This window comes from Xiphophorus maculatus, chromosome 1 (assembly GCF_002775205.1).
Source record: "Xiphophorus maculatus strain JP 163 A chromosome 1, X_maculatus-5.0-male, whole genome shotgun sequence".
NCBI lineage: Eukaryota > Metazoa > Chordata > Actinopteri > Cyprinodontiformes > Poeciliidae > Xiphophorus > Xiphophorus maculatus.
The window spans coordinates 24,242,754-24,256,172 of NC_036443.1; the positions used below are offsets into that span (position 1 = coordinate 24,242,754).

At 38.6% G+C, this 13,419-nt stretch overlaps 1 protein-coding gene across 11 annotated transcripts in view; it reads right to left on the bottom strand.

Annotated features, from left to right (window-relative positions):
* Positions 1-13,419, bottom strand: part of LOC102223169 (rap1 GTPase-activating protein 1-like) — a 64,056-nt gene that overhangs the window by 16,379 nt on the left and 34,258 nt on the right. For 9 of the 11 annotated variants that reach the window (XM_023333116.1, XM_023333121.1, XM_023333155.1 and 6 more), the window contains 7 exons: positions 8,838-8,873; positions 7,728-7,775; positions 7,453-7,491; positions 6,252-6,443; positions 3,784-3,887; positions 3,318-3,396; positions 3,179-3,232 (listed from right to left, as the gene is read on the bottom strand). In XM_023333116.1, the coding sequence (XP_023188884.1) occupies positions 3,179-3,232; positions 3,318-3,396; positions 3,784-3,887; positions 6,252-6,443; positions 7,453-7,491; positions 7,728-7,775; positions 8,838-8,873 (552 nt within the window). Of the gene's footprint in view, positions 1-3,178; positions 3,233-3,317; positions 3,397-3,783; positions 3,888-6,251; positions 6,444-7,452; positions 7,492-7,727; positions 7,776-8,837; positions 8,874-10,296; positions 11,937-13,419 lie in introns of those variants that run through there. The other 2 variants (XM_023333133.1, XM_023333125.1) reach the window with 2 other exon arrangements.

Below are 13,419 nucleotides of genomic sequence, written 5' to 3' on the forward strand. Positions count from 1 at the left end.
GCCATCTGCTGGTACAAAAAAAAAAAAAAAAAAAAAAAAAATTGACTCCATAGCGAGTGAAAATAATAGCTTCATTTGTCTCATCTTCCGTATTTCTCGTAGACCACTCTCAGCTCTATTTAATAAATTTCGAACCAGAAATCTCTCCTCTCATCCCTTACCGGATGCTCGTGGCTGCTGTAGTATTTAAAGATCTCACTCAACAAAGCTTTTTAGCAGCAAGGTGTCATCAGCGCAAGTGCTTTTATATCATAACAGCTCATGAACCAAAGTCATGCATAGGGAAGCAACAAACAAAATATGATATCAAGTCAAGTTCCATCATTAATTTTGTAATTGAGCATGTTTCCAATACATTCTAAACAGGCGGGTTTTAGTCGAGATTAATCAAAGTCGTGTTTCAGCTGTTTTAGGGTCTCCCGGGAGTTGCTCCAATCCGCGGGGTTTAGATTCTGAATGCTCCTTCTCTTTCTGGCCTGGTCCCAGGGTCGTAGACCGGCTCAAACCGAAAGACCTCATGAGCCTGGGAGGTTGATGCTTTACGGCAGATCCTCATTGTTTCGTGGTGCCAAGTCGTTCAGTGATTTGCAAACTAACAACGGTATTTCAAAGTCGATTTTTTGGACAACAGGGAGCCAGTGTCGGGATCTTAAAACTGGCGTTTCGTGCTCCATCTTCCTGGTTTTAGCGAGAATGCGATCAGTAGCATTTCTGATCAGCTGCAGCGTTCGATTGATTTGTCGGAAAGACCCGCGAAGTCGCGTGGCAGTAACCAATGTAACTGAAGATAAACACATGGATGATGATCTAGATCTGGCGAGTCATTGTTCTTTATTCCAATAAGTGCAAAAAATTGTACATAATTTATATATGGGCATATATATATAAAAATCCCCAGTTCATCTTCAGCATTCTTTTCACGTAATGAGTATCTCTCCTCCGTGTTCGCAGCTTCCCTCAGTGCCAGATGAGCACTGCACGATCCACTGGTGGTGGTTGGTCAACCTCAGGCAAAAGTGCACACTCTTATGCAGCAAACGTGATGCATGTCCTTCCCCTCATCGTCCTTCACACTTTTATTTTCGGGTTCATTCTAGAATGATCTTGTCTTTCGCCCGTTTCCTCTAACGTCACCCTCTGAGTCTGATCCTAGCATCAGCATCCCACCTTCAGTAGCAGGCAGTTATTTTCTCACTCTAGTCTATTCATTCTCCCATCCTCTTTTCGCTATCTCAATATCCCACAGCTAGCTTCCTTTCACCAGCTAACATATCTTCTCATAGCATCCACTTTACCTTTGTTCACCTTCATCTACCATCTTCTCGTCTCTTACCTCTATCTCTGCAATCATCTTCTAATTACTCCTCGAGACACAGCCTGTAAGCCCCTAGTTAGCCTAGCCCCTCCTGCCTCTAATTCTGAGCTTCGGCCCCGGCCTCAGCTCTTTTTGGGGGGATTTCATTCTCTATCAGTAATATCACTCCATAGTATCATTATTTCACCTCTACTGGCCTTCACCCATCAGCATTCCACCTTCTCTTGCCCCGCTGTGTACCCGCTCACCCATAGTGATCACTCTTCTCCCAGCGGCACTTCTCCCTATGCCTCGAACCATTCCCAGCTGTCCTTCAGCCATCTGCCTCTCTCCTCTAATGCCTCGCTCCGCTTCCAGCTTGCTTCTTTTTCTAACCAGCTGCCCCTCATCCCTTGTCCTGTTCCTTCCTCTGCTGGTCCCTTCCATGTCTTCGTTACCTCCTAAGCCCTGCCGCTATCAGCTGGCTTCTTTTTCTAGCCAGCTGCCCCGTATCCTTTTCCCTGCTCCATCTCCTCTATTCAATGCATCCCTTTATCTTAAGCCCTGCTCCCTCTATCCTATACCCTGCTTTAGTTAATGCTGGCGTTTTTTAACCAGCATCCCCCATCATATGCCCTGCTCCCTCTATCCTACACCCCTCTTTAGTTAATGCTGGCGTTTTTCAACCAGCATCCCCTGTCTTATGCCCTGCTCCCCTCATCCTACACCCCTCTTTAGTTAATGCTGGCGTTTTTCAACCAGCATCCCCTGTCTTATGCCCTGCTCCCCTCATCCTACACCCTCCTTTAGTTAATGCTGGCGTTTTTCAACCAGCATCCCCTTTCTTATGCCCTGCTCCCCTCATCCTACAACCCTCTTTAGTTAATGCTGGCGTTTTTTAAACCAGCATCCCCTCTTCTAAGCCCTGCTTCTATCCCTTCATTCTCACCCCACGCATTCCCCGCCGGCTTTCCTATCATCATGCCCTGCCGTGTCCTCTGCCAACTATCGCCAGCCCACGTCCATCCCACTAGTCCCGCAGCATTTCCAGCCGGCTCATCCTCCAGCATCCCTATGCCCTGCGTTCTGCAACTCCATGCCCCGTTGTGTCCTCAGCCGGCCGTCACCTCCCAACATCCCTTCCTCCCTTGTCCTGCCGTATCCCCAGCCGGCTCTCACACCACGTCCCTATGCCCTGTGTTTTGTGTATTCTACCGCCTCTTACCCTGCAGCATTCCCAGCTGGTCTTCACTTCCCGTCCTACTCTCCCTCTCCTTTAACTGTCATGTCACGTCCTTTACGTTATTAACTCGGTAGCCAAAGTCAGCGCAACTTCTTTCCCCCTTTTACTTTCTGCCTTATATTCACGGCCTCGGCCCCGGCCTCGGCCTCTTTTTGGGGGATGACGTTCCTAACAGCATCGGGGATGCTCATCTGAAGCCTATCGCTAACGCTGCGATAACCGTTATCCCCAGCCGGGGCCCGAGCGCCAAAGACTTTAAATTCTGTTTGTCAATAAACTCTTCTAATTGTCTTCTCATCTCCGTCTGAGTCTCTCCAGATTGAAATGCTGTTACTACCATGTTTCACTATGAAAATGTGTCAAGGCTGATGTGCAGTGTTTTATTTCTGCCATAGATGGAACTTTGCAAGAAAACCAAAATGTCCAAACTTGGTTATATGTGACCAGAGGAACTGTGAATGGCTTCTTTGTCTTTTTGGTGTATCTTGTGACATATAAATAAAATACACTGAGGCTTGTGGAATAGTTAAATCATTATATATACTTCTTGACACTGCCGTAATGCCCACTACTGCTTGTCAAACTATTTAAATTTTAAATTATTGAGAGAGACAAATGCAAAACTGGTGATGCCAACTTACTTTTGGATAGAGGACAGGGTAAAAGCGGTCCACGTTGACTTCCTCACAGACCAGCTTGGGTTTAAATTTTCAAAATAAAGAAAAAGTCAGGATGAGACAACTGATCAGTTATTGTTCACAGAAATGCATCTCTTCTCACCTTGGCCATTTGGACCACGTTGGGAAACTCTGTTAGGCAGGAAATGGGGATCACATCTTGGTAGGTTTTCAGCTTGGTTCTGTTGAAGTTATAAAGCAATAATTCATCCATCAGATGCTACAGAACAAAAACCAATCGTCAGTCTTCCCCTTTCTTTGCCTTCTGTCCCTCCAATCACACCCACTCGCTGGCCTAAATTGTCCATCTGTTACTCCGTCGTTGGAGATGACAGCTCTGTTGACACTCTCTTTAGCTTTATGACTGCTGCAGTAACAGCAGGACGACACGTCCATCCAGTCACACATCATCACCACACAGGGGATTTCAGGAGAAAAATTATTACGCTGCATTTGCTGAAGCTCTTCAGCTGCTGAAAGTGGTGAATTTTCCTTTAAGCCTGTACAACAGTTCTTTGTAAAGCTGAGAATCACACAGGCTGCACACATACATACATACTGAGTGTTACCTGAGCATGAGGCGGAGATGTTCCTGGTCACCAATCTCATCATATTTTATGGAGAACACCAGATGTCCGAGGGAACTGTCCAGTGAATAGTAATTAAAGTGCTCCTGAGGGCACAGAGTTAGCGCAACGCCATTAGTATTCATCAAAAACAAACCCAGATAATCAATGCATATGTCCTTTTGCTGCAGTACTTCCACCAGACAAACACAGACAAATTTGTTAACGTCTCTAATACAGATGTGGAAAACATCTTAAGATACATCCGTGTTTAATTGCACAAGATGTTTTCTCCCGCTCAAACTCAGATTAACACCTGAGCACATTTACAGCATGGGTGGAAAAATGGTGAAATTCTCAGTGGAAGAACCTGCAAATGCAAATTAGTGAGTAAACACATTATATTTTAACCTATTTACCCTTTCAACTAAGACTTTACACACAGAAAAAGAGATTTTAAGAATGTTAAACACCAGGTTTATTTTTTTATTATTACCAACTAACTTTGGAGGTTTAAATGTTCCCCAATTAAGTACTTAAATCATTAAAAACGGAAAACCAACAGATTATTTATAAACTATACAACAAACCAAGTATTTCACAACCAAAACTGGATGCTTATTCACTGAAAACATATTTTATTATTTTACTTAATAATCGTTTCCCTTTAAGCCTGTAGAATAATTCATTGCATAATGCGACGCATTGCAAATTCATATTATCTTCCAGCCTGAAACATCACAGTAAAATGGTTTGACTTCTTCTGCTCCTAATAATAAAACTCATCTGACACTGAGTTGCTGTGCAGGTTTAACAGTTAAACATTAGCATCTATTTGATGAGACACTAATGTTTAAACCGTTTAAACAACTTCACAGCACAAATAATTAAATACTAAAGTATATGGTCTTATATACAGTTCTGGAAAAAAGTACGAGATCACTTAAAATAATCAGTTTCTCTGATTTTACTCTTTATATGAATAGGTTGTTCTTTTATTCTATGAACTAATGTAGTATTTATTTGCAAAAAATGAGAAAAAGTCAAAATAACAAGAAGGATGCAGGGCTTTCAGTTCTCAAATAATGCAAATAAAACAAGTTCATATTCATTTAGAAACAACAATATTAATGTTTTAACTCAGGAAGAGTTCAGAAATCAATATTTGGTGGAAAAACCAGGAGGTTTTCAGTGCGGTGGTCTCTTAATTTTTTTACAAAACTGTAACCTTTAATTAATAAATTTCAAATATTTATTTTTTATCTCATCACTGACACATTTAAATCATTAGCAATTTGTGTATTAATTCATTTTTTTTACATTTTATATCCATTACTTCTAAAAACATTTAATGACTCATTTATGTATTAAACTGTGGCTCTTTTGGCACTCTGTAAAGCCAACTCCTTTATGTTTCCTAAAAATTACGTAAGTAATACTCTGATAAATGCAAAACATCCTCCTAAAACTAGAAGTGGAGGTCAGTTTGCGAGTCTCTGTTTCAGCAAAGACCACAAACAGCTGAATCCTCACAATGAAGCGCAGAAACATAAAACATAGAATCTCACAAGTAAACAGGAACACCCTTGAACTTTTACGGCCTTAATGCCATTTTTTTTCAACATCTTCCTATTTGTAAATGGTTCAGTTCATTTGCTACGCACACAAAGGCTGGACTCGTTACGTGACATCTTTTACATTTATGTGTTCCTGTCCTTGTGTCACATTTGTGTGTGGTAACTTGAGTTTAGGAGGCCGACATGAGATTGTGCTTCTCTAATCCGTGATAAATACTATCTGTACTTAATACTTTGTATTCAATCTTTTAGAGACGCCAAAATATAGCAGAGGAAACTAAAAACCATGCTATCTTTATTCTTTTATTGTTCAGTTTAAACTGAGGCGCCCTAAATATTGAATCGCAATCATTACTGCAGTTTTACCTTCGGAAAAGACTGCTTGGATGCTGCTTTTATTTCAAATGTTTTTCATTTACGCTCCACAGGAAAGAGATATATTTTACATAAACTGGCCTGAATTTCTGAATTTCACAGAAAGTTGTGAGATGATAAAAAAAAGAAAAAGAAGGTTGAAGATATTACTGCAATATTCAACAATAAAGTTCCAGCTTTAAGTTTGAACAGCTCTGAATGTAAATATAGTACAAGCTGTCAGTCTGAGGATGGAACAAAGAAGTACCAGACTTGTGTTTTCCCAGGAATCTTCTCTTCAGACATAGAAATAAATACTAAGCCCAGAAAGGTTTAGTTTGTGTTTTTATGACAAAAATGATACCTGTTGTTGGTGTGTTTCTGTATGACTTCCATGCATTGAGGATGCCACTTGCAAATGCAAAGTCTGGCTTTCCTACAACAATCTAAGTGTTTTTCACCATTTTTGGTAAAGTTCAGATCAAAAGAGAAGAAGCTGCATTGATATTGTAAATATAATTTGCATGTCATGCAGCTCACCTTGCCCAGGAAGTGTTTCCTGTACAGTGTGGCCGTTGTGTTACATTCCAGTTTAGTGCGGCTGCTGGGTGACGGCGGTCGGTGCTGCTCCGGGTCCCCAGCTTCACTCAGCTCATGGTTGGTTCCCTCAATCCAGTAACCACCAAACTGTGGCAGCAGGATGAGAGGAAAGGGGCTTTTTCTTCCCAACACCTGTTGAATATATGGGTGAAAATCAGCACTGCAAAAACTTGAGAGAGAGAGAGAGAGAGCAATTTGATTCCCTGTTGGTTTTGTAGCTTTTTTCTCTCGTTTCTTTTAAATGCAGAGAAAGAAAATCCATAAAGAAGGTGAAAATGCACTAGATGGTATTAAGTGAAATATATTTGATCATCTAAAACCCAGCCTTATTTCTGGCTTCCAGATTTGCTACACGCCCATTTAACCTCCAGATTAATGAGTTAATCACTCCTGATCAGTAATCACTATTTGTCACGATATAATGCACACCAGTTCACAAAATCAATATCTTTCTTTTCTACCTCTCTGTACCCTTGGCCAAGACCAAAAGGCTGTCAGAGGAGAATCTGCAAGAAGCACCTGGTAAAAAAAAAAATAAAAATACCTGAAACCAAAAAGTAAATTTATAATAAAATCAAAAAAACTTCAGTCTAGAAATCCATGCAAATTAAATTCTAATGGCATGAGAAAGATGGTGATGTTTCTAATATAAAACAGTGCAGAATTTTGATTTATTTCATTGTCAGAATACTTAACGATCATGAAAAATAACTTAATACTATATGGCTTAGAAAATCTGCACAAAGTTGTTTGTTTGATGGTACAAATTGAAGTAGGTTGAGGCAAAATGACCACGAGCAAGTATAAAGTTTCTATAAGCAGAAATGCACCAAAACTCACATTTTTGTGTGCAAAAATGGAAAACCATCTGTAAGAAATATCTTAGTGATGGATGCAACATATTTTCTTCTCCGACAAATACTAAGCAATGTTCTACTAAAGGACTAGATACACATTTTCTCGACTTTTAAACTATGTATTATGTAATGCTATGTCTGTGACTGATCTGTTTTTCTTTAATAAACATGGAGTAAGCATTAAAAATTAGAAACTGTTCATTTCCTCGCAAGATAAATAACATACAGAATCAGCAGGTGATCAAATTTTTCTCTCAATGTAAAAAAAGATGAGTTTTTCCCACCTCATGAACACTTGGATATGGAATGTAATCCTCTTCAGTCTGAAAAAAAAATCAAATAATAAAAATATATTCTAAATATACACTGATAGAGTAGTTATATAGCTGTTATGTAATCTTTCTTATATCCTATTATTAATCCCATTATTAAAGAATCCATTCAAAGTTTTGTTCAAATCATTCATTCAACAATTCAGCAGAACTACAATGTTACATAGATATTTCAGTGTGGGTTATATATAATTAAAAATAAAGTGCCTGTGAAAGCAAAGTCGTACCTTCAGAGGTGGAGGAAAGGCGCATCTCTGCTCATCCATCCTGCTGCCCTGTCACAGGTAGAAGACAATAAAAGAAGAAATCGCACACAAGAAAACGTCCCAGTACAAACACACAAAAACAATGTTCGCAGAGCAGTGTAATAATCATAGTCTAAAAATAAAACGCAACAAACTGGGAGAAAAGGATCAAACTCGTTATATAACGGCAGACTTCTCCCAGGAGACGTGAGGCAGGAAGCAAAGCAGTGTCAAAGAGGGACAGATGGAAAAAAAACTGAAACAGATACGTTTCATAGACGGGGAAGGGATACTGAAAGACTAGAGGACAGTGTAGGGTGGGGAGTGGAAGCAAAGTAGTAAACAAACTGCAGAAGTGTGGGAATTGGACGCTGGAGGCTTACAAAAATGCAAAGTTGGGTGGAAATACTTCACAGCCATTCTCACTCAGGTGTGTGTGTGGGTGTTTGTGTGTGTGATAGACAACAGGGAGAGGGGATGCAGAAATGGAGAAATGGTGTTGCAGTCATGACAAGGCTAGACTTTATTAAGGTAAATATATATTATGCAGCTCTGTTTCCGTCGAAAGAAATATATTTGTTTGCACAAAAAGCAACAGCAAGACATGAAATATGTGAAAGCTTCTGGAAGCTTTCTTGTCTGCAGTGCTTTTGATATTTTTGAAAATTATGACTAATGTGTGTACGCCATCACTGGAGCATAAACTGCAAACACGCAGAAATGCTGTGCCTTTTGATAAGCTCCATCATAGAACTGTTTAGCCTCTTCTGTGTGGGATTTCATGACTTATTAAAACATCCTTCCAAAAGCTTCAGAAAATCAGGAGATAGTGTTTGAACTGAGATAATAAGCTTACAGCGCTGTCAGCCAATGTCTCCACCAGAACATTGGTAGCGACGCTGAGGAAAAGCAGCTGGTGTGAAACCAGCAAGACTCAAGATTCAATTCAGTAACAAAAACAAAACAGAAAAAGATAAGGAGTGTCATCGCCAGGAAGAGATTCAGCAGAATTAGAAAGAGATAGACCGGCTGGTTAGTGTTTTCAGCTTAGTGCGGCGAGACGGAAATACACGGATCTATGCATCATCTTACCTGCATCTTTTCAATCATTTCAAATAAATCTGTGGTCTGAGGAGAGGAGATGACATGTCTGAGTTCATCTGACAGACGTGAATGTTTACTTTAAAAGAAGCTTAATTGATTAAGCTTCTTTTGTGATTACCATTTTATTTGGTAATCACGTAGGACCAAACATCAGTTCTGCAGTATTTCATCAAATACAGATAGTAATACCTTTCAGTTTTCTGCAACAAATTATTTTAAGGTTTAACTATTAGCTAAAAATGACTATAATACTTGTAAATGTATTGTTACTATCTAAACAACAACTAAATTATTCATGTTGGGATTTTATGTGGCAAATCAACAGAAAGCACAGGATTAAAAAGAAAAAAGACGGAAGAAAATATTTGTTTTCAAAACATTTTTAGCAAATAAACTTCTGAATACAAGGAATTGGTCAAATCTGTGTATTTTATCAAAAGGGCATACGGTAATACCTTTTAGTTTTCTGCAACAGACTATTTTAAGGTTTAAGTATTAGGTAAAAAATGACTATAATACTTGTAAAAGTATCTAAACAGCAACAAAATTCAACATGTTGGGATTTTATGTGACAAATCAACAGAAAGCACATAACTGAAAAAAAGAAGGAAGAAAATGATATTGGTTTTCAAAATATTTTTAGCAAATAAACCTCTGAGGATTTTATTCTGACACCCTAGAATAAAATCCAGTTCAGCCAATTGCCTTTATAAATTTCAAGTAGTGTTTCTTTCAGGATTATGTATGAGAGACAAATACAACGTGAAGTATACAAAAAAATTGTGGCATAAAAACAAAATAGTTAGTTTTACTGCCTTCTGAAATCACCTGATTAGTATTTATAGCTGTAATTGCTTTTCACATCTGTCCAAACATTTTACCTTTTTGCAAAAAATGCTTTTTTTTTTCTACCTGTAATTGCCTCACCCTACACATGCTCCATGCAAATCATCTGAACAACCCTCCCTGGCAACGCCTTGTAGTATTACTGGGTTTTTACATGCAAAACATTCCTGAAACAGCTGACAATGAGCAGCACCAATCCGTGGACTTTATCGACCCGGTGTAGTTAAGAGACGGCTGAATGCTACGACCCGCAAAGCCCGACACAAGTACTCTGTGTACAGAGCAATCATGTCTTAGCTTTGTGTGAGTTTGAGTAAAGTTCTCCACCATGTGCAAACAATAGTCTGCCACAAACCCTGAAAGTAAACAATTCTGGCTGCAACCAAAGATTAGGAGCAGAAAAGCTCAGAGCTTCTGCACGATTCCTGGCTTTTCACTAAAACGTTAGAAAACTTTAACATTTTTCACACAACAAAATGTACATCTGTGTAAAATTTAAAAATTATTTAGCATAAAGTGAATGGCTTTGGACTTAATTTTCATTCTGTTCTGTTTAACTTCTGTTGAAGATTTGCAGTGTTTTCAAAATAAAATCACTTACAATGCTCGGTTTCCTCCAGTGTGTCTTTGTCACCATCGGATGATGTTGGCGACTGCGAAGGTTTTCCGCCATCGTTTCTGTTCGCCTCACTGAAAACTAAAATCCTGCAGCTTCAAAGCACTTCACTGTCACTAACTTTAGAACGTCGGATTTCAACTCGTCACGACTACTGAGCTTCCCTGCCAACTCAGACAGGTAACTGCATCCTGAACTAAAGCTACATCCCTGATGACTAAAACCCGGAGGCAAGATCCTCAGGCAGATACACGCTGTGTCATCAGCCGGCTTGCAGTGCAAAGCCTGAAATCTACGTAGATAAGCAATCCTCAGTGTGAAGTTAGGTCTTTGCTAGTCTTTAACTCTTTGGAGAGTTACAGGATGAAATCAGGATCACATCATCCGCCTCTCGTTAAACACTATGTGCATCCTGACTGACAGCTGGAGGTGGAGTCCAACGTCTCTGCTGTCATAAACGGTTGTAACTAACAACTAACAAAAGGGTAGCAAGATTTAACAACACAGAAAAGGAAAATGTGGCAACAGATGACTAAATTGGTGAGAATCTAGTATAGATACCCTGTAATATTTCCACATACTTGGTCAGGGTCAAAATGCTACGAAGTGAACTTCCACCACAGCCTCTAGTAGGTTTTGTGAATAGGCTTTCTGTGTTTAATGAAGATGCGTTCTTCTAAAGTGCTGCTTATTTTAAAATGATGAGTAATACCACTGCTTCAGCATTGAAAAACGTTTTCCAGTTCTGCTCTGAGTTCACAACCAGGAGCTCCAGCTCCACCAACAGTAATGACTACAGAAAACCCAAAGGTAGCTCCACATTTGCAGACAGTTTTCTCATTCAAAGGCATTAGAGAATGGAACAAAGTCCCAGGAAGTCTTAAACTGTCCCCTGACCTGAATGACTTTCTTTGTAATGTCAGGAAAGTGTTATTAGAAATCTTCCAGAGCAGAAGTTGGGCAATTTTATGACAGTACAGTGATTGTATATACGGTAGATGAAACTTTCAATGAACTTTTATGATTGCTTAAAACTGTTTTATTAACTCACATAGTCAGGAACTACAGATAGAAACTAACTTTCCATCTTTTTTTAATATTTTTTGCATGCTGTCCCTGTTTTAAATCAACTAATATGCTTTACTAATGCTTCATGGTGAATGTCACGTTCAGGTCGATGTGATGCGTTAACTTTCCTCCACACATTTGCTGTGTCTGCTTGCAAATTACATATTTTTATACTTCTTTACATTTCTCCAGGAAGGAAAGATTGCATGATGAAAGCCGTCTTTTCAAAAATTATCCGTCTTGAGCTGCTGATCTCTGCAGCTCCTCCAAAGTTACTGTTTCAGTTCCCCTGACTGGGATTTATGATATTATTCTGTAACCTAGCAACTATTTACAACATGTTTATCTTTACCTGTTTGGTGTGTTCCTTGGTCCTCATGATGCTGATTGGTCACTAATGTTCTCTTACAAATCTCTAAATCCTTCTCAGAACAGATGGATTACAGCTCACTGAAATTAAATTACACACAGCGGGACGCTTTATACTGACTTAGTGACTCCAGAAATCAGTTGGTCACACTGGATTTTATTTAGGGGTATCAGGGTAAAAATGGTAGAATAAATCAGCATGCCACAAATCTTTTGCAGGAAATTTGAAAAAAATATATACATACATAAAATTTAATTAAATTAAATTAAAAAAAATATATATATATATATATAATATGTAGTATCATAATTAGAAGCATATTGTTATCTTACTGTCATTATTATCATCATTAGTTTATTTTATTTTGTTTGTTAGAGAACTCAGATCATGAAGTACATTTTATGGTGTACATTGGCAAGAAGTTGATAATTATGTCCGGTTGTTATTCACAATTGTCATTATTACTATTATTATTATGGGTCAGTTTGTAATTATTCTGTTTTATGTAATATAGCTTATTTGTAGGTTCTTTAGCACAATAAATCAAACAGGCAAATTAATACCAAATCATGTATTTAATATACAAATTTCTGATAATTATTGAGGCGGCAAGTAAAATATTTCATGAAATTGAGATAAATAAATCACTTCTTCCTACTCCTTTTTAAACAGAAAAGTAGTGATAAGTAAATTATTTTTGTTCTTGGTTATGTACGCCAGATTTCTCTTGTCCTATTGGCTGCTTGTTGTCTTTATTTTTAAAAACCTGTTTGAAATAAATAAATACGACAAAATGTGTAGGTGTGAATACTTTTACAAGGCACTGCATGTATAAACATAATGAATAGCGAGAAGACGGCATGCACCCGCTTCATTTTGCAGACACAGAGGAGGAAGTGGGGGAGGATCTCTGGGGAGTCGGACCAGCATAGACAGCAGGTGTGAGAGCTGCAACCTTTCATTATGAGAGCTAGTAGGATCGTCATTATGACAATGCACAGATTAAACACACAACGCCACCTCTACCCTCCTGATGTTTCAGCTGCAACTCTCTGCAGCCTCACAGAGCTCATTAGGACTGAAATAGTTTTCTTTGAATCAAAATATATTTGGCGGAACTACTGCAATTTGCTTTAATAATATCTGATATAGATGGTTGAATGAAGGAGGGTTGAATCATGAAACTTCCTCAAAAAGCAAAGCAAAGGTTAACGACTAAGGTTTATGTAAAACAGCTAATTATTTTCATGACATTCAAAGCTTTTGACAAAAAAAAAAACTTTTGAAGAATGCAGGTGGCTTTGTTTGTCTTCATGAAAATGTACAAGTACAGTACTAGTTTGAGTATGTACTGTAAGACCTGGTGGGGTTAATTGCAGATTGACCTGTTTTTTTTGCAGAGCTCCTCTGATTAAACTGATACAGTCCCTCTGAGTCTTGCCCTATTAAGCTGATGCGTATTCATTCCTATGCTTTCCATTAATTTTCTCAAAAAACTGAGGTAATTTATAAAATAAATGAATTTAAACCATATTCTCTACTGTTTTGCTGTCAAAGACCTGCAAAAGGATGAGGTTTCCAATATTTTTCCTAGTTGCATAACGAGACTAGCAGGTGTGAGATACCTTCAGAGTGCTGCAGCGATCAAGAGTGACTCTTCAACAACCCAG